The 20912-nt window shown below is 45.9% G+C and overlaps 1 protein-coding gene across 1 annotated transcript in view; it reads right to left on the reverse strand.

The window, feature by feature from the left end:
- Positions 1 to 12034: 12034 nt before the first annotated feature.
- The window catches only part of EDRF1 (erythroid differentiation regulatory factor 1), a 39210-nt gene continuing 30332 nt past the window's right edge, over positions 12035 to 20912 (reverse strand). Inside the window, exon 25 of the mRNA XM_065894793.1 lies at positions 12035 to 12206. Within this exon, the coding sequence (XP_065750865.1) occupies positions 12035 to 12206 (172 nt within the window). The remainder of the gene's footprint in view (positions 12207 to 20912) is intronic.

Genomic DNA, 20912 nt, shown 5'->3' on the forward strand with positions numbered 1-20912 from the left:
CAGATGGACATTAGCTCGGGGCGGGGCGGGGGGCGGCCGTCTGTTCCTGATGTGGGGGCAGGGGAGGGGTGTGTCAGGGGTCGGGCTGCAGGGCTACCTTAGGTGGTCTGCCCACCACTTTGGTGGTGCTGAGTGCAGGGGGCATGCGCAGTACCCTGGTTTTGCTCCCGGCTCTTCAGAAGTGGCAGTTGGGTTTTGGGGGTCGTTTTGTATCTCGTTGCCCAGAATTTGCCCCAACGGCACATGCACGCAGTTATTTTTAGTCCCTTACAGTTTCTTTGTATTTTGTGGCTCAAGGAGACGTTTGTCCAGGTGCAAGCACTGCAGCAAAGGGTCCCAGGGCCCAGAGCCCAGCCTGCTGGGTCCCATAAAAGACTGTCCTTTGGGGTCGATGATGCCCAGGCTGGGTGAGCCGGTCCCCTGATCACGTGCTTGGGGGTCAGGGCAAGGTCAAGTTGCTATAGAAACGGTGGTTTCTGTACTTTTGGCCAAGGCAGAGTTGCAAGCACGAACCTTTAGCATTAGGAGCAGAACTGAAAATTATAAAGCTGTGTATAAACACCCTTTTAACAACGCTGAGCCACGGGAGTCTGCTTTGTTACCTCACTAAGTGCAGTGAACAGAGTTTTCCTTTCCTTTGTAATTGTTTCCTTTTCTTTCCATTATTCTCAAGGATTGAAGCCAGTGCCGTGGCCTCAGAACCCTTCTGAGACCAGAGGTGTGGCTGGCGCAGGAAGCAGAGGGAATCTGTCCTGACCTGGGGCGGAGCCCCGTGCGTGCCTCACCGTATCACTGAATATGTGCAGGACCGAGGGCCGGGAGGGGGAGGCTCATCCTCTCCAGTTGAAAACAAAGGTAGAATTGGACAAAATGGTTACAAACAACCATTTCAGGGCTCTGGGATTTGACCTGAGTCAGACGACAAATCGAGAAGCGTTTATTCTTGAAAACCCGCCCTTTGGGCCAGACCAGCGGGAGTGGCCTCGTGGCCTAGAGATGCCCCTCATCCCTGTGCACCCACTGCTGGGCCCCTAGATTCGGGCAGGAGGAGAAAATCAGGGTTTTTTCAGTGCAAGGTGGTGAACCCTGTAGGAAGGGAATAGGAAAACCTGCCGCGTTGCTAGTCTGAGCTTGTGGTCCCAGTTGGGATGAGCCACAGACCAATCAGAAATGGAACGGGGACCTCGTGGGGATGAGAGCTCCACAGAAGGACTGACTGGGTTAGCCGACGCCGACTGGGAGGGGTGTGCTGTGCAGTGCCGGCCCGACACAGACCAGGGGGATGCAGGGTGCGGGCCAGAGGGAACTTGTGGGGCCACGGGTGTGTCCTACAACCGATCGTGGCGTTGGTCGCACAGGGAGGCCATTTGTCCTGGAGGACGGCGCAAAATAATTCGGAGAGCGCTGCGTTATACACACGTTTTTCTCTGTATTATCAAAGTGAAATAGGTTAGGCCACGAATCAGGAACTCTGGCTGCACATGAGAACCACGTGACGTGCTTCTGCAAAGGGAGTTGCTTCGCCCACCCCCATTCTACTTAATTGTTTCCTAGGGCAAAGCCCAAGCAGCAGGCGTTTCAGAAGCCCTCCAGGTGGTTCCCATCTGCAACCACGTTTGAAAACCATCGCACCTGGGCAGGGTGCAGTCCCCGGTCGAGTCTAGAAGCTGGAGAAGCACGAAACAGGCGCCGGGCAGTGGAGGAGGAGACGAGAAACCCGGCTGGAGGCGGGCGGGGAGACAAAGGTGAGAAGGGGTGCGTGGGCTGCAGAAGAGGGGCCGCATCACCCCACGGGGGCAGGGGCGGGAGGCGGCCCAGGGAGGGTGAGAGCGGGGCTGGGCACAGGCGACGAGGATTTGCTAAATGTCTTTCATCCGCGTGGCAGCCTGAAGTGACCTTTTGGAGAGGAGGTGACCAGGGTTTAAGGACAGGCGGGGCAGATTTGGAAAGATGGAGGTCAGTTTGGGATTTGGAAGGGTTGCTGCCGACTCAGTCCATCAGAGGGAGGTGAGCCAGGCGCATCGAGGGTGCAGGTTTCCTGACCGTCGCTGTGAGTGGGGAACCTGGACTTTGGCAGCTGGGCTGGGGCCTCCTGTTAGCAGTTTAGAACGTGAGGGCTGGGTAGGCAAACGTGAGCTTTAAAGTGACTCGGGAAGGACCCCTGGTTCTGCAGATACTGGGGACGGCAGAAGGCAGCGTCTCAGTAACTTTCAGCTCCGGAAAGTTAAACCCAGAGAGGCCACACGTGGTTCTGCTCACCCCTTCCCAGAGGCTGACAGTTCCTCCTAAGGCCCAGAGTTCTGCTGGTTCGTTGTCTGTGGGCTGGTAGGAGAGAGTGAATGGCAACCTCAGGACAGGAGCTCTACAGGCACAGGTCCAGCCTGGGAAGGGTTAGCTTTGAGGTTGTGGAGCCGGCATGAGGCACGAGTCCCACACGACCCTGATAGAGCCCCCAGCCCCAAGTTTCCTGTGTCCTTCCTGAAGATCAGAAGGCACAGAACATGAGGTGGGAGAGGACAGATCAGGGAGCAGACATTGAACAGAGGTGCTGTAGAGGGCTCGCCATATCCTGCGTTCGCTCTTTACGTGGGCTCTTGTGCGCCCACCCCAGCCGGTGCCGCCGAGTGTTGGTGAGGAAGACCTTGGGGAAGAGAGTAAAGCATCGTGTGGGAATCTGAGCGCCGAACCAGTGCTGGGCCTCGGGCCTGGGGTGGTCAGCAGTGAGTTGAAGGTGTTCCCTTTGGGCCTTAGAGCTGAGCTCATAATTATGGGATGCGTTCTCGGGCGCTGTTCCAAGTTTTAGATGCTTTAACTCATTAGTTACATGTAATAACTCACCTAACGAGTTAAAATAATGGCTCCGTGCCAACTATTAGGTTAAATGTTGATGCAATTATGTTAATTGTGAATGGAAGGTAAAATAAAAACATTGCGATGTATATGGTTTTTTTAGAAAATAAATAGCAGGAAATCATTTTACTAAAAATTCTAATGTGTAACATATTCTTAACAATAAGCCAAATAATGCCATTCAGGATTTACTGCTGTGTCTGAGAGGTTTATCTGGTGCAAAGGTGACGTCGGGTCACGACCTCTGACACCTAATGAGTCTGGGCCACGTGCTGGGAACCTGGGAGTCAGAGACAGCACGGCTCCTGCCCTCAAGGGGCTGCAAACACTGTGAAGGGACAAAGTCGGGAGGCAGCTGAGCTCAGCAGAGCTGGTCTGTACTTCACTCGGCAGGACTGTGGCCGGGAGGGGGGTGCGGTCCACAGCTTCACTCTCCGAGGCTCTGTCGCCAGGAGCCTGACACTGGAGTCCCAGGATGGCCGTCTTCGAAACCGAGTCGCCTGCCTTTTGTGTCAGTGTCTTTGATTGTCATATTTTCCTTCAGAGATTTTATTTTAAAAATTAGATTTCTTTTTTTTTCCTTAAATCCATTTCTTACAATTGTCAGAGGTTCTTGGCTGGGCAATGGTGTCATGTGACTTCAGCCCTCGATCATACCTCTCTGCCCCTCTCCCGAATCCTGACCCAATCCTTTCCTCCCCAAACATTTTATAAATGAGAAGGGACGTGGCACCAGGGCTGACCGGTCTGACCATCAGTGCCTGGTGTGCGCCAGCTCCAGACAGGAGGTGAAGGGCAGGCAGCACGCAGGCCGCCAGACTGGGCTCCTGGGGTCCCATCTCCCTCACAGGTTTAACTTCCCCAAACTGGAAACGTTCACTTTACCTCCTGGAAAATTGCTTCTCGGCGCCAGATAAAGTGAAAAACATTTTGGAAAGAGCTGCAAGTTAACGATGTTGACCTGCACCCCACGGCCAGGTCAGCCAGGAGCTCCACACCGCTCAGCTTCCCCAGTCCTGTAGGCCCCCCTCCCCGTCCCCAAGGCCACGAGTGAGAGGACACCCCGAGAGCTCCCCAACTCAGGCAAGAGGAGGTCAGCTCGGCCCGTCCTCTGGGTGAACAGAGGCAGAGACTCATTCACACAGTCTTCAGTCTGCAGTGTGTGGAATTAGCCAGCTGAGGGTAAACTCAATGAGGCCAAGTGACAGCAAAGCAGCACCGAGCCACCCGGCTGAGAACATTCTACTTACGAGCTCAGAGCCCCAAACCGGAAGGGGAAGAAACCGGGATTCTACACGCACTGCCTCTGTCGTCTCAAACCCTCCCGCTGTTCCTGACCTCACCCGGGGTGCGGCCACGGGGCAAGGGATGACCCCGCTCAGCACAGAGCCCCAGGATCCCCTTTAGGGGGGCTGTTAGCCACTCTTACCCTCGTTGCTCACTTCAGTGCCCTAGTCACTCTGCCGCTAAGACAGATGACACAGCACATCAGCAGGCTTGCAACGATCAGTAAGCCTCCGGCCATGGTGACCATAATCTTGAAGTCAAGCCTCTCAGTTATCATCCTGACGTTAAGCACACACCCGGGCAGAGAAGCGCCGGGGGCAGTGAATGTGCCCTCCCCGTGCCCCAGCCACTTAGCAACCTCAACATGCCTCCTTCAGTGGAGGCAGCGTGAGCCCAAACCACAGAGCCTTCTGCGTGTAAAACGTGGATAAATCTTCCTAAGCTGCTCCAGGGTGGGTGAAGGGTTTATTTGTGGATGAAAAGGGACTGAAATGCGAAGTCTAAGAGAAGGAAGTCAGAAGGACACATGGTGGGAGGACTCTTTCTCCCCCTCTCACAGGCAGTAACATGCAGTTGCAAATCAGACAGACCTACCTTTGAGCCAGTGGCTTCGCTCCCAGACCCTGGGCCTCCTGAGATACGTTCACTTTCAGAGTCAGGCTTAAAAATCTCCTGTGGGAATAATTAAGGGAATGTCTTTTTTTTTTCAAAAATGTTGTGTGTGCAATGCTGAGAATGTGCAAACCCACTTTGTAAATGATGTGTGTTTTAGGGGGAAAAAAATGTCAGTTCTCCCAATGACAAGTAGGTCATGCCAGCTTAGTATTTAAGGAAATTCTAGAAGCTCCCCGCCAAACCCTTCCCCCGGCTCTGAGGTGGAGAGTGTCCTGCACAGACAGACCAGGAGCCACCTTCGCCAGGAGCCCCTCTCCCTGATTCTCTCTTTATCGCAGGTCACACGCCTCCCTCAGCTATTTTTCTTCTGAAATCCAACTGATTTCCTCAAAATCCAATTTACCTGGAATAAGCAATTTGGTTAATCAAACACCCTGAACCTTGAGAAGCCAGTCCCTTCAAAGGCTCGGTAATCACTGGAGAGGAGAGAAGTAACTCCCTGAGAAAAGCCAACAATTCGAATGGTAAGCAACACCTCCCTGAGTCCAGGCGTCCTGAGCTGCCTGAAACCAAATAAAAATCAATTTAAAATAAAATGAATTGTAGGGAACAAGACCCTTCAGTAATAAATCCTCTGCTCCTATGATCCTAGGAAGGATCTCATTGTGATCTAGAGGGAGACCTGACTTCCAGATGTGCCGTCTTCCGCCAGAGCTCAAGGGAGGGACAGGCAGGTTCTGGGGCTTTGAGCCCCGTCGGGACGCAGGCTGTGTGACATCAGCCTTCAGAACACCAGCTCCCAATCACAGACTTCTCAGTTCTGTCCTGCATTTAGGTTGATTTCCGCCTCCCAGGAAGTGCAGAATGTCCGGATGAAATTTGTGCGTCATCTTGTTCTAAGTCTTGCCGCTTTGCGGGTTCTGGTTTCCCTCAGAGAAAATATTTAGGGTTTGTCTTCTAATCAAAACATAGTTTGAGATTTTGCTAAAAAGATGGAAGAAAAACCCTGCCACGTGGTGGGGAGTCAGTGTCCTTAGACCCAGGAGTTATGGCCACATGGTGGACACTATGTAGCCACTTATCACAACTCAGATCTGTGTTCACTGACATATATTGATCTGATTAAGTAAATTGATAAATATAACTGACATATAGTTGATATATATAACTATATATTGATACATAATTTTTGTTTGGTTTTTTGGTTTGTTTGTTTGTTTTGGCTGTGCCACATGGCATGCGGGATCTTAGTTCCCTGACCAGGGATTGAACCCATGCTCCCTGCACTGGAAGCACAGAGTCTTAACCACTGGACCACCAGGGAAGTCCCTATAACTATATACATAGTTTTATAAATGACTATATATATAAAACATACAATTGACATACATGTCAGAGTTCTATGTATGGTTATCTATGTTATACAGAGAGCATACAACTGACAGTATAGTTGAGAACTGTATACTGACATCGATAACGTACCGTGCGGTGAGAAGAAGCTAGAGTTTGGTTCTGGTCACGTTTCTCTGATCACAAGGTATGGAGAGCCTGCCAAGCCAGTTCCACTAGACGAGGGGGTTCATTTAGCTACACGAGGGCTCCTTACGGAAGCCCAGGGGCAGGAGGGGAGCAAAGTGGACCTCACGGGCACAGGCGTGGGTCTCTCTCTGGCTCTGTGTAAATGTCGCATATCAGAGTCACATGGGAAATACAAGATGCCGGCGCGACGCCTTACGTAATTTTATTCTGCCCTTCATCTTCGTAGTTTTTGTTTTACAGAAAGTTTTTAGCTTCTGATCAAAAGCTAATTTCAAATTTAATAAAGAATGAGAACACAGTTGAAAGTGTGACTGCTGCCTGGGTAAATGTGACAAGATTAAAGGGTACAGACTCAGGAAGCAGAAGGAGGGCCTCAGAGCTGAGCAGGAATGAGGTGCGGCTGCGAGACAGCTGCGCCCTGGGAGGGGCGGCAGGGCCCTCACCCCAGCTGAGGCCGGGCTGGAGAGACCCGCCAGCCTGGGTGCATGGAACACCAGGGTCGGGGGAACTTCACTGACCAGGATCAGTGGCAGTTTCTGAGCAGGAAGGGGCAGTGTTTGGCCGGGAGACAGAAGCTGAGGTGGGGCCTGCGGTGACACAGAGAAGGCGGCCGGGGGCCTTCCCTGGCCTCCATGCCCGGGGCGGAGGCTGGCCACCTGTGCAGACCAGATGCACACAGTCTAATCACACACACAGTTTTGTGGTTGTTGCTTTTCCTTCCTCTGGCCACCCAGAAATAAGTCGTGGGCCCTCCCTCGGCCTGAATCCTAGTAGTAGGACCACATTTCTTTAAATTGCTCGAAAAGCGTTGAGGCCGGAGCCAAGCTGAAAGAACTTTGCACACAACTGTTGCCATAAGAGACCTGTGCATGAATCCGGTTGTCCTTTTCCTTCACATCACACAGAGGAGGAATTAGTTCAGTGACATAAAGAAATGGCCTCAGAGCGGGCTTTGATGGTTCGGATCTTTCGGAGTTGTAAGCACATCTTTCTGTGCCTTAAGAAGTCCAGAATTTATATTGGGAACACTCAAAGAATCTCAATTACAGAATTAGGTCATCACGGGGGTTTCTATAATTACAGCTGTATTTCATTCTTGGAGCCTTAAAAAACATCTTAAATTTAACTTGCTGTGAATACTCTAAATTCGAAAATCATTCCAGTTGGAGTGAATCATACCTTTAGCCAGACATGTCACACTCTTCTCAGTGGTAAACCTCTCCAATATATTGAATATTTGGTTGCTAAGGAATGTAACTGCTTGTGATGCTTTGTGCGTTGTGACCTCAAAAGTATCCAACTCAGTGGACTTATTCTATAGCACACCGACAGTATACCAAATATTCAGGGCAAGGAACAAATAAGGACCGCTTAAAATAATCCTACGCTGCTTCAGAGCATGAAATTAGCATTTGGATCTTAAAATGAAACGAAGCAAAATTACAAAATATTCATAGGACGGTGGGTAAAGTCACCTGGGTAAAATTTGGGAGTCCCGGGCTGTATCCCTGCTTCAACCTAGGCTGTATGAATCGGGGTGAATTGCTTCAACTCTATTCCAGTTTCCTCATTTGCAAAAACGGGGCTGGTGGTGGAACTAGATGATTCTAAAGCTCTGGAATAAAGAAGAATCCAATAACAAGCATCACGACGTTGCTCTTTAAAAGGAGAGGATATGTTAATTAGGATAGGAAAATGATTCGGGACAATCCACGGGCCCCTAACGTGTAAAAGGAAAATCTTGAGACTATAAAGGAAGGAGAAGAAAAATGAGATGTTGATGTGAAGGAGACTGCATGGTTTTTGTTGTTCTGTTTTTGCTTTTGATGAGCACCAGTGGGCTGGGAGCTGCAGCGAAGATGTGAGAGAGAAATCGACTCCTGGGGTTAAATCTGGAGGCGATTCAAGGCCTGGGGAGTCGTTGCTTTGAGCAGAGGCCACTCGGATGGATGCTGCAAGTCCTGCTTTCTCCTGGAATCATGGCAGAACAGCACGGATGGCTGGGGCCCACACTGAAAGCTGTCTCTCTCGTTTCCTGTGACTTAATGGTAATAGAACACATTAAAACTTGTTTGGCTCTCAGAAAATCAATACCAGAGATATGACAGTGACAAGGACCAGGCCTAGACAGAAGATGAACAGGGAAGAAGCTGCCCCGGATTGATTTCAGAAGGATTTCCTGGCATCCCAAGTCCCTGGACGATGCCTTTTATGACCGAAGAAAGCAGTTCATTTACTTCTTCAAAGGGTCCCTCGTAATAGAAGGCTTTCCAGCCTGGTATTGCTTCTGTCATCCTTGACTGAAATTTGTCAGATGACCAAGTTCTTAGTTAAAAGCTGTTTTCAATTACTGCAGACCTATATATACGGCCATGGCAGATCATCCCATCATACAGAAAATTATTAAGAACTTCAAGCCCAAAATATTTGGTGCAAAGCCACAGATTTGCTTACCTCATTGCTATAAATTAACCTAAAAATCAATGACTTCCAGAAAAGCCAGTCTTAACTTTGCTTTGCAAGTGTTTGCATCGATGTGAATAGAAATCAAGTCCTTGACCCTTATCCGATGAAGATTATTAAGGTTTTTTCCGGAAATAGAGCCACAAAGCCATTCTGTCAATGTAAACTCAGCTGACTACTCCTGCACTCACTGCTTGCCTTCTGCAAAGGCAGCACGTGCTGGAAAGTTGTCAATAGCAGGGACAAACAACAGATTCCTGGCTGCCTTCAAGTGGCTTATTTCCCAAGCAGTCTAGCTCAGAGCAGTGGCTTGACATCTGTGACGTTGATTCCTGCACCCTGAACTCGTAATGAGAAAAATAGGCAAATGGAGAGCCAGAGGATTTCTAAGAGAAAAAGTCCGATTTCTTTTATAAAGAAAACAAACCAGATTTTTAGTAACTGAAGCAAATATGCCTCCTTAACTTAAAACCCAATGGGAAAAGCATTACTTGAGCTTTTAAATTACTTGATTGGAAAATCAAATTTCTCAACAAATAATTTTACAAAAATTTTAGGAAAGGTTAGAAAAAGCATCCTGAGGAATACCTGTCTGCCTTCCACTGTCTAGGGCTCTGTAGCCACGTTCCCAACACCCACCGTCTGTCCCTCCACCCACCTCGGCCCCAATTTCACCAAGAGACAGGAAGGCAGCCATAGCCATGGGTCCAATCACGGGAGAGGCCACTCACCCCCTCAACCCCAAGGGCATGGAAATGATTTTACTGCACTGAAAACTCAGGGATTCAATGGGAAAGAGCACAGAATTTGAATTAACGACACTCCAAAATCCCTGTCCTAACAATTTATCTTTTTCTAATACTTGACAGTGTACAAAAGGTTTTCATGTGTATTTCTCTCTTGCTCTTCACAACTCTTGTCAGTGGCAGGACAGATACTGCTGTGCACATTTCTAGATAAAGAAACTGAAGTTCCCCAGTTGTGTCTTGGCCAAAGGTCGACCGCCAGTCGCTCCTGACCCTGCTTCTCCTCATCCCAGCCTAGTGCCCTTGCACTCTCTCCTTTCACGTGGTGCTCTTCTGTTTGAATATACACACCTGCGTCCCAAATGGCCCTGAACAGAACAGCTTTCCAGCTCGCTGTAATTCCTATAATGTGCTCCTCCCTCTTCAAGGCAGGAAACCCTTTATATGGCAGCTTACTTATGTTCCGAGGGTTAGACTACCAAAATAAGATTCTTGAAGCTAATTGGATAACTTTATTTTTCCTGTATCAGTTATCTTAGCCATCATGCTCCTTTAACTTTTACATAATACATAATATGGCCACCATTACCTGTCCTTAACGTAAATAAACCCCCCCCCCCAAAGTCATATGTAATAAGGACAAAATGTGGGCACTGAAGTTAAACTGAAAAAGAACTCTCAACGATCAGGCCACAAATACCCCATACTTCTAAAGACGCAGCTAAAACACAGGCACTTTAAAAAACTTTAATTTAAATTAAAATCAGCAAATGACAAAAACATTTTAAAAGGATCTTTTCTTCCCCTGTAGGAACTTTCACGTTATTGCTCGGACAAATGAAGACAGCTGGAATTGATATCTTCTTGCTTAAAAGCACATCTTCCTCTTGACTGAAAGGCTGTTTGCTAAGGAGAGAGGTGAGATGAGCGACTCTAATACCGTGAACTCCAGCTTCTTTCTGCCTAAGTAGAATATCCTTTGGAACTCATTAACCCCCAAATTAGATATAATCAATGGACATGTCCGGGTTTAACTAACAAGAGTTTTATTCTGTGTGTGTGCTTGCCACAAGGGGAAACAGAATGACAGCTGTCCTGATACGAGACATCGTTGATTTTGTACAACTGCTTTACAATTTAGGCAAAACTTTCAATGCTTCAGTGATTAGTTGATGCAGATCCGTCCCGAGGACAATGCAAACTGCATAATTACAAGGAAGTGGACAAATGGCAAGTGATCATTCTGCCGGGCTGTGAGAGCTGCCAACTCACCAGTGTAAACATCTGAAAATCTCAGTGTACGAAAAAGGAGTCTGTAAAAATTCAGCTTAGAACAAGTTTATTCCAGACAGTTTTCTAGTCTAGTTCATATCTCTTCAGAAGGGTGCGGCTAGTGAGTGGAGGGGGCCGCACAGTGAAAATCGTCTGCACGTAGCACCGAGGGGGTCGGCAGCAGCATGTCTTCCCACACTCAGGCCAGGCCAGTGGACTTGGTGGCAGGGCAAGCTCTTGTCTACAGAGGCATCATGCGTGTAAATCCAAACCATCAACCCGACAGCACACAGTATGCTGGATCTGTAGGTTACGGTATCTTTTGAAACTGAGATCAATTAACTGTGACAAGTACAGACAGCCTTGCATGCTGTAGGCACTGGAAAAAGAGTATGTTTTAAGCAACTGGACAAGAGCCATATAGCAGCAAGTAGTAAATATAATATTCTAGTGAGAATTTAGTGGATGGCAGAATTTTATTTTTAATGATGTTTTAATCTTCACTTTGTAAAATTTATTAATTAATTAAACCAGTTCACATCAAAACTCAATGTGAAGAATGTGAAATGGAAAACTACAAAGACATTTTAAATAAATAATTTATTTATTCAAAATAGTTTTCTTACCTTATTCACAGTTTCAAGTTTAAAATGAAATAAAAGGGGGGGGAGAGTACCAATTCTTGATCAACTGTCATACAAAGTCAGAGAAAAGCAGATCTGTTCAGAACATGCACTGAAGAGAGAACTGTGTGATGGCTAGTCTTCGAAAAATCCTGTACTGAAGCTTAACAAGGGCAGGCCTTTTCTATGCAGTTGAGAAGGGAACATGGATGTACAGGAAGTTTCTTTAACTGGCCTGAACCACTAAAATCATTTGGATAAAAGTTCCCTTGACCAAAGTAACATTTATCCAAGATAATTATCCCTTAAACCCATGTGGCTTAACACACTTGAAGAAAGATGTTTAGAAGTGTTAAGCGCCTCACAGCAGGCCTATTAACACTGAGGTGCCACGTGCTTCTCAGGGAAACGAAGGCGGGGCTCTAGGTCTGATTCTGAGGTTGGCACCTCCAACGAGGAAGCCAAAGAACTCAACCATGACTGTCTGCCACGGGAAATGAGAACTCTGTTTCCATGCCGTGCCTGTTTTATGTGGATATGTCCCTCATATTTAATGAAACGAAGCACCAAATGGACACACTAGCCCCCGAGTGCAGAAGGCACTGACAGCATCTCTGCGGATGCAGCCCCAGGCGGGAGTCACTGAAGAGCACCACCGTCTCCGCCGCTGCCACGAGCCAGCTGGTCCAGCAAATGGACGAGAACGTCGATTCTTTCCAGGAGAGATGCGTTTTTGTTCGCAGTAGCTCTTAGAAGCTGGGAGTAAATCTGCTTGTTGGTTTTGAGGACTACATCTTCTTCAAGGTTACTACTGGGTTAAAAAGAGAGGGAGATGAAGCAAGGAGTGATGCCCACCAACAGCTGTAAAAGAAATCCAAAAACTGAACACAGGCAGCCCTGTCATCACTTTTCAGGTGGAAGCAGGTGTTCTATTAATGCCGACTCCATTGACTGCTTATGGGCCTGTTTTTAAACATTTATTTCAAACATCAATTAAAGCCAATGATTATTCTTTTTATAAATATTCGACTACCTACTATGTACCAGGAACTACTCGTGGTCATGCACAAAACAGACCCAGAGCCCCTGCCTTCATGGAATCCACATTCTACTGAGGGAAGAGCTGGGGGAAGACATGTCGAGACGGTGAAGAGAACAGACTGTGAGATGACGTGCTGTGAAGAAAACACAGTGGGGCCAGGCGAGGGCGAGAAGCCATGCGGTACAACTTCTGGGCACACACCTAGAGCGACTGCGGGACTGCTCCCCTGGAGCGAGCACTGCCGGAGACGAACACACTGCCCCTCGTCTAGCTGAAATGGTGTGCAGCTTCTGTGTGAAGAGTGCCTCTCAGCTGGAGAGTTCTAGAGGGAATTTCCATTTCAAAACTGTCTTAACAAAAATTTCTTAAGTTTGCAGTTTATTTTGAAAATATCTCCCCGGTAGGGTAGATCGATGGATTATATTTATGTTACTGAAAAAGACTAGTAATCCCGGCAGTTCACTTCTAGCATCCTTTTTATTTTTTGAGTCCGGACATAATAAATGCAGAGCCCTGGCCACACACACAGAGAACAGCTGAGAGTGCACACATGCACGCGAGATCTGCCCGGGACCCTGTCCCCTCGGGAGAGCAAGGACTGGTATCCTTATTTTGTAATGAAAAACTAAATGATGTGAAAACTAAGCCCAGAAGGGTTAAATAATTTGGTTCAAGGTCAAAATGTTTTCTGACTTCAAATGCTATGTTCTTTCCACTCTCCAATATGCAAATCTTCCACCTTTGCCCGAGTGCCTGTTGGTCAGGCCTGCCGGAGAGCAAACCAGCAGCCTGGACCCTCCCTTCTGCCGCAGATCAAGGCTCAGGCTGTAGGGAGCCCCACTTCTCTCACAGCCCCACTACTGCTCTTCGACAGGACCCACCTCTTCCATGCTGCGGCCGGCCTGACCACGGGCCCAGGCTGGCAGCCAACGGGAGGCCGCCCACACCCCCCTTACAGACCCCTTTCTCCTTCCTGCTTGTTCTGACTTTCACCAGGCACATCTCTCTCCGCCCCACGCCCACCCAGCACCACCCACAGCACAGTAAACACGACCGTTCAAAACGTACTCACTCTGCACTTCGGGCCTAAGATGGATACGTTTTAGGGTTTTTTGGTTTTTTTGTGGGGGGCAGGTTAACATTCACAAACCTCTGATAACCTTATAAGACATTTAAACTCCTGTCTGACAGTAATCAAGGCAATAGCCTTAACAATTAGAAACACTGTCTGAAATATGAATTGGTCTCTGTGGGCAATGACGTCACACTGTCATTTCAGCGGATGCCTAAGGATAACTGATGGGCTTCTGAGATCGTAAATATAAAACCCTTTGATTTGTTCTGATCATAATTCTGAATGTTAAATCTTTATCTTCCAATTTCTACAAATCATTCCCTTCCTTAAGCAACTCTCATCAACAGTTAATGAAACCTGCCCAGGTCCACAAAATAAATAACTCCGGGAATAGTGATATTCATATTTATGAGAGAACCTCATACACTCTTCAGGGGAATGCACTGGGATGGCTCAGCCACCTGTTCACAACCTGGGTCTGATTTCTGACTGATTGCTACCTGATGTTAAATATTTTCAATATTACTTCTTTATCTCAGGGCTCATACAGAGCCCTGACAGAGCAGTGGAATAGCAGCTCCAAGACTCACATCCTTGGAGGACGATTATTGGGCTGTCTGTCCACCTGTCAGTGATCACTGTGCTGGTCGCCACTCTGTTCTGGCCTGCAGGGGTGAACCCCTGGACCCCGTTCCGCAGGGGCTCTGCCCTCACCCCGGCACTGACTATGCTGGTTGGTCCAAGAGCAGGCGCTGCTCAAAGCCGCTTCTCTAGGAACCAGGTTCAGGCCCAGTACAAATTCAGTCTCTCTATCATTTAGTCTCACTGTGCTTCCATTTCTCTGTATCTTTTTTTCTCTCTTTCTCTCTCTATACTGCAAAAACTTAAGTATTGTCAACAGCCATATCATTCAATCTAGAAACTGGGAAACTGAAAAAGGCAACCTGAAGTAAAAGAAAGGAATTTATCTTATGCCATTAAGTTCTCTATAATCTACTTCACATTTATTGAACCGTATGTAATTGCCAGTATTTGACCGTTTTAAAATTGACCATGCTTAATAAAAATTGACATGAAGTATAGTTCTAGCTGTGTTATTTAGGATTTACAATGGTATTGTCCTTTTCAATTTTATAATTGATTTGTTTTTGTTCATGTTTATTTTTCCTGCAGAAATAAACATTATGGTATCTACACACACACACACACACACACACACACACACACACACACACACACAAAGTTAATGAAACCATGAACTCTATTCTGAGGCGTCCTGTTCCCAAATAGGCGTCTTTTTCCCAAAAGAAGGTAACCTACATTCTTTTATTTTCCTTTTCACTATTCTTAACCAAATATTAGACGGACATACCTGGCCAGGAAAACCCATAAATCTAAAGGGTCTGTTCTCTGACTATGGAAGAGGGCATCCAAACCCTCAGAGACTACTTCTATTTTTTATACTTTTTCATTATATTAAACCCCAAAGCCAGCAAAAGGTCAAGAGGCTAAAGCAGTGAATATTAAAATGCAGTACAAGAGCAAATAAATTCTTGATCCAAAAAGAAAAACCACAACCCAACAGACAAAACCAGTGTTTCTGGCAGGACAGTGCTGACACAGCCGTCTTAAGTACCTACACAATCTCAAAAGGAAAACAAAAATTGTTTTAAATTAAATGCATCTTAATTTTCTTAGATTTCTTTCCAATTCTTTAGAATTCTAAGAATTAAATTACCAAGCTCAGTTTATTCTATTCTTTTTTTTTTTTTTTTGGTGGGAGGGAAGGGAAGAAACAGTCAAAATAAAAACATATGACTATTTCCTTTCTTTTAAAGGCTAATTTTGATTTCCCTTTACTCCAAAAAGGAAAGTTCATTAATTCCTGGTGAAATAACTGGGCTTGCAGCACAGGATGTTCTCCTCTCCACAAAAAAATTATAGACGTTCACGTGTGTATCAGTGAAACATGAGAGAAACAGTCATTGACTTACTAGTCAATACGCCTCTATGTTGTGCAACCTGTCAACATACTAACCGTATTAACACATGCAGCACACTTAAGTCTTTTATTTAATAAACCTTAAGAAACTAAGAGATTAGCTAAATAGGGCTTTATGCATCACGTGTAAAAAGTTTAGGTTAAAACTTTTAAACTAGAATAGTAATAACTTGAATAAACAGAACGTTAGAGGACCCTCCACTAAAATAAAAATGACTTAGGTCATATACATATGACTGTTAACGAGTATAAAGGATACTATAAGACTGAACTGTTACGTGTTAGCCAACTGCTTAAACCATGGATTTGTGAAAACCAATGAGTCACTGTGTTTCTCACATCTCATATATATTTATACTGCCACTTTGTGGAAACCAGTAAAAAATTTCTCCAAATTTACCCACTGCTGTTAAAAAGGAAAAACCATGAGTTTTCCCAACTGCACGTCACTACACGCACAGCTCCTTTGCCTTTTGGTTCTTCAGAAGATGGGTGTGTCGGCTACCCTTGCTGTGCACCAGTAACAGGACACGGAGTAGCCGCCCAGGGTTAACAATGGGGCTGAGACGGCAGCGCACCTAATACCCAGGGCTCCTCTCAAAACGAACGCTCTTCTTAGACCAGAGAGAATTACTCAAAAACAATTAGGAGAGGGAGTTTCTGCTTAGGATGTAGAGAGCTGGAAAAAGTATCATTCCCACCCTTACGAAAAAAACAGCAATAAACGCAGGACAACCTACAAGATCACGACTTTGCTTGAACCCATCAGAGAGCTGGGGTTGCAGGGCCACCAACCAGTCTGAAAACTAAGGACAGAGAGGCTAACGCTGGGCGAGACAGGAAAGTTCTTTCTCACCTGGGGCGGACACAGCTGGACACGGCAAGAAGAATTCAGCTAAAATCCTTAATGAGCTGGTAGAGGTTGAGAGAGGGCTGGTGACGGAGGGGCTTGCAAGAGCCCCAGCAGGAGGGGCTTGCAAGAGCCCCAGCAGGAGCTGACGTGAGAGCCTGATGAGAGTCCCAGGCCACGCTCCCGTGGTGCAGGCCTGGGCGAGGGGAACAGCTGCTGCAGCAGCGGTGGGAGGGGGCGGTGCAGGCAACCCAAACCCACCGGACCCTTCTCCAGCAGGAACCAGAAGCCTGAATATGTGGGGCAGGGCTGGGGAGGGAGCAGCGCTGGTGGTGAAGGTTAGTGCAGACAGGGGAAGGGAAGGGAAGAAACACTAGCCCTGGGGGAGGGGCGGGAGCAGGGGGAAGGCCACACCCCTGACACTCAGGGACACAGGGTCTGCCCCAGACTGAAGCTTACCGGAAACAAGTGCGAAGCCTGGCCAACTCCCCCTCCCCTCCCTAACAGCTACAAGGCACGGAGGGACCAGCGAATGGAATACAGCTGGGAGCTGTTAAGAGCATGAAGACAGGCCCTCTTTGAGATGCTACAGGAAGAAAAAGACCAAACGTGAAGATGGAGAAGGCGGTACAAGAGGCCTCCACAGAGCTACTCCACACCGACCCAGGCACTGCCAGAGGGGCACAGGAGGTAACCAAGGCAACAAGAAAATCTCAACCACAGCTCAACACCAGACCTGAAAAATGAACTCAAACTTCCCACACTGAAGGCCTAGCATGAAACAGGTGTACAAACTTGCCAGGCTTAATAATCATCTCCCTCAGTCTACTATCCTACAGGAGATGCCCAGTTTCCCACAATTACAAGATGTAGAAAGGCAAGGAAACCACACACTGCCAGGAGTCAAAGAAGCAACAGAACCAGACTCAGACACGACACAGGTGTTGGAACCATCTGACAGGGGATTTAAAACGACAATGATTAAAAGGCTCAAATGGAAAATGTGGACATGCAGCATCAGACTGGTAACTTCAGCAGAGAGAGGGAAACTATAAGAAAGAACCAAGGGAAATACTAGAAATGAGGAACACAGTGACAGAGACAAAGAATGCCTTCAACAAGTCCAACCGTATATGACACAAAACTGAGTCAACAAACAGTGAACTTGCAGACAGGTCAAGAGAAATCGCCTAAGGTGAAACACAAAGAGAAAAAAACCTGTAAAAAACAGAACACCTAAAAGCTGTGGAACACTATCAAACAGTTTAATATAGGTATAAGTGGAACCAAAGAAAAAGAGAAATTGGAGAAGATATAAAAACACCGAGGAGGGAAAAAAAATCATACCACCTAGGCATATAATGCCCACACTGCTGGGGGAAGAGAAGGAAGAAATCTTGAGGGCAGCTAGAGCGAAAAAGGTACATGACATACAGAAGAACAAAGATCAGAACAGCAGACTTCGTCAGAAAATGGGCAAACCAGAAGGCAATGCAGTGACATCTCTGAAGTGTGGAAAGAACTCTATACCCAGCCAAAAGATCTTCTAAAACCTGAAGAAGTAATAAAGACTTTCACAAGAAAGGAGGAATTCCTTGCTAGCACACCTATACTATAAAAAACGATGAAGTTTTTCATGTAGAAAGAATATGATACCACACAAAAAAATGGTCTATCTACACAGAAGTTAAGAGCACTAGAAATGGAATAAATAAAGGCAAAAAAATTCCTTGTTCTCTTAAAACTTTATATAAACAAAAGGCATACTATCTAAGCAAAAACAGTAGAGTGTATTGTTTGTTTATTACATGTAAAAGTAAAATGAATGATAACAGTACGAATGATGGAAGGGAACAACTGGGAGCATATTGTTTTAAAGTCTTCACACATGTGAAGCAGTATATTATTTGAAGGTGGCCTCCAATTAAGAATGTAAATGCTGGGCTTCCCTGGTGGCGCCGTGGTTGAGAGTCTGCCTGCCAATGCAGGGGACACGGGTTCGTGCCCTGGTCCGGGAAGATCACACATGCCGCGGAGCTGCTAGGCCCGTGAGCCATGGCCGCTAAGCCTGCGCGTCTGGAGCCTGTGCTCCGCAACGGGAGAGGCCACAACAGTGAGAGGCCCGCGTACCGCAAAAAAAAAAAAAAAAAAAAAAGAATGTAAATGCTGGGTCAACCACCAACACTTTAAAAGTGGTATAAATAATAAATCAATAGTGAAATAAAAAGGAATCATAGAAAATGTTCAATTAACTCAAGGAAGAAAAAGACAAACAGAAAACAGCTAGCAAGATGATAGATTTAAATCTAACTACATCAATAATCACATTAAATGTCACTGGTCTAAAAATACCACCTATAGGGCTTCCCTGGTGGCAGAGTGGTTGAGAGTCCACCTGCTGATGCAGGGAACACGGGTTCGTGCCCCGGTCTGGGAAGATCCCACATGCCGTGGAGCGGCTGGGCCCGTGAGCCATGGCTGCTGGGTCTGCGCGTCCGGAGCCTGTGCCCCGCAACGGGAGAGGCCACAACAGTGAGAGGCCCATGTATCACAAAAAAAAAAAAAAAAAAAAAAAAAAATACCACCTATAAGTTTGGATTGAAAAAGCAAGACTCAACTATATGTGATCTATAAGAAACTCACATTTAAGTTAAAAGACACAGATAGGTCAAAAGCAAAAGATGGAAAAAGACATTAACCAAAAACACCTGAGCAGCTATATTAATATCAAAGATGGACATCACATGTTATATAAGGGGTTCAGTTCTCCAAGATATAACAGTCCTAAATGTGTATGTGACTAATAGAGCCTCAAAATACGTGAAACAAAACTGAAAGAATCAAAAGGAGAGACAGATGAATCCACACAATTGTCACTGGAAACTTCAACATGCTTCTCTCAGTAACTGACCGAACAAGTGGACAGAAAGTGTGAATACAGAAGACCTGAGCAACACGCTGAACCAACTAAACCTAACCAACATCTACACAACACTCCACCAAACAGTAAGCTACTCATAATTTTCAAGTGCACATGGAACACCTGCCAAGGCAAACCATATTCTTGGCCATAAAACAAATCTAAACAACTGTGGAAGAAGAGAAATCATATGCAGTTATGATCTCAGCCCATAGTGCAATTAAAATAAAGCAATCAATAATGGAAAGATATCTGGAAAGTTCCAATATTCAGACATTAAGCAGCATGCCTCTAAATAATACATGGATCAAAGAGGACATCTCAGGGGATATAAAAAAATAACTTTGAACTGAATGACAAGGAAAATATATCAAAATTTGTGAGACATAGCAAAAGCAGTGCTTAGAAGAAAATTTATAGTGGCAAATACTTATATTGAAAAAGAAAAAGGGTCTCAAATCAGTAATTTAGGCTTCCACTTTAAGAAACCAGAAAAAGGGACTTCCCTGGTGGCACAGTGGTTAAGAATCTGCCTGCCAATGCAGGGGACACGGGTTCAAGCCCTGGTCCAGGAAAATCCCACATGCCGTGGAGCAACTAAGCCTGTGCGCCACAACTACTGAGCCCATGCACCTAAAGCCTGTGCTCTGCAACAAGAGAAGCCACCTCATGAGAAGCCCATGCACCGCAACGAAGAGTAGCCCCCGCTCGCCCCAACTAGAGAAAGCCTGCCCACAGCAACAAAGACCCAACACAGCAATAAATAAATAAATAAATAAATAAAGCAGATTAAACCCAAAATAAACAAAAGCAAGGAAATATAAGTGTAGAAATCGATGACACTGAAAATAAAAAAACAATGGGGGAAGAGAAACCAAACCAAAAGCTAGTTCTTTGAAAAGATCAATAAAATTGGTAAACTTCTAACCAGACCAGAAAAAAAAGAGAAGATAAAACTAGTATCAGGAATGAGAGAGGGGCTATCACTAAAAACTCCTTTAGATATTAAAAGGCTAATAAGGGAATACTGTGAACCTATATATTTGACAACAGATGAAACTCAAGAAGAAAAAGAGACAACTTGAATAACATTATATCTATGAAATGAAATTGAACTAATTATTAAAACCTTTCATAAAGCCAACTCTAAGTTAAAATGGTTTCACCAATAAATTCCAATCTCTTTCAAAAAACAGGAGAGGGAACACTTGCCAATTGATTTTATGAGGCCAGCATTGCTCAAATACCAAAACCAGATAAAACCATCACAAGAGAAGTATAGACTAATACCCCTTATGAACAGACACAAAAATTCTCAACACAATATTAGCAAATGGAATCCAACAATACATAAAAAAAACAATACAGCACAACAAAGTACTAGTTTATCCCAGGGATTCAAAGCTGGTTTAACATTAAAAAAAAAAATCAATGTAACCCACTATATTAACCAGATTAAAGATGGAAAATGATCCAGTCATTTCAATGTATATAGCACAAGCAGCTGACAAGAATTTAACATTCATTCATGACAGAAACTCTCAGCAAACTAGGAATAGAAGGGAGCATCCTCAACTTGATCTACAAAAACCTGTAGCTGGTATCACACCTCATAGCAGGAGACAGAA

This window comes from Phocoena phocoena, chromosome 16, assembly GCF_963924675.1.
Source record: "Phocoena phocoena chromosome 16, mPhoPho1.1, whole genome shotgun sequence".
Lineage (NCBI taxonomy): Eukaryota > Metazoa > Chordata > Mammalia > Artiodactyla > Phocoenidae > Phocoena > Phocoena phocoena.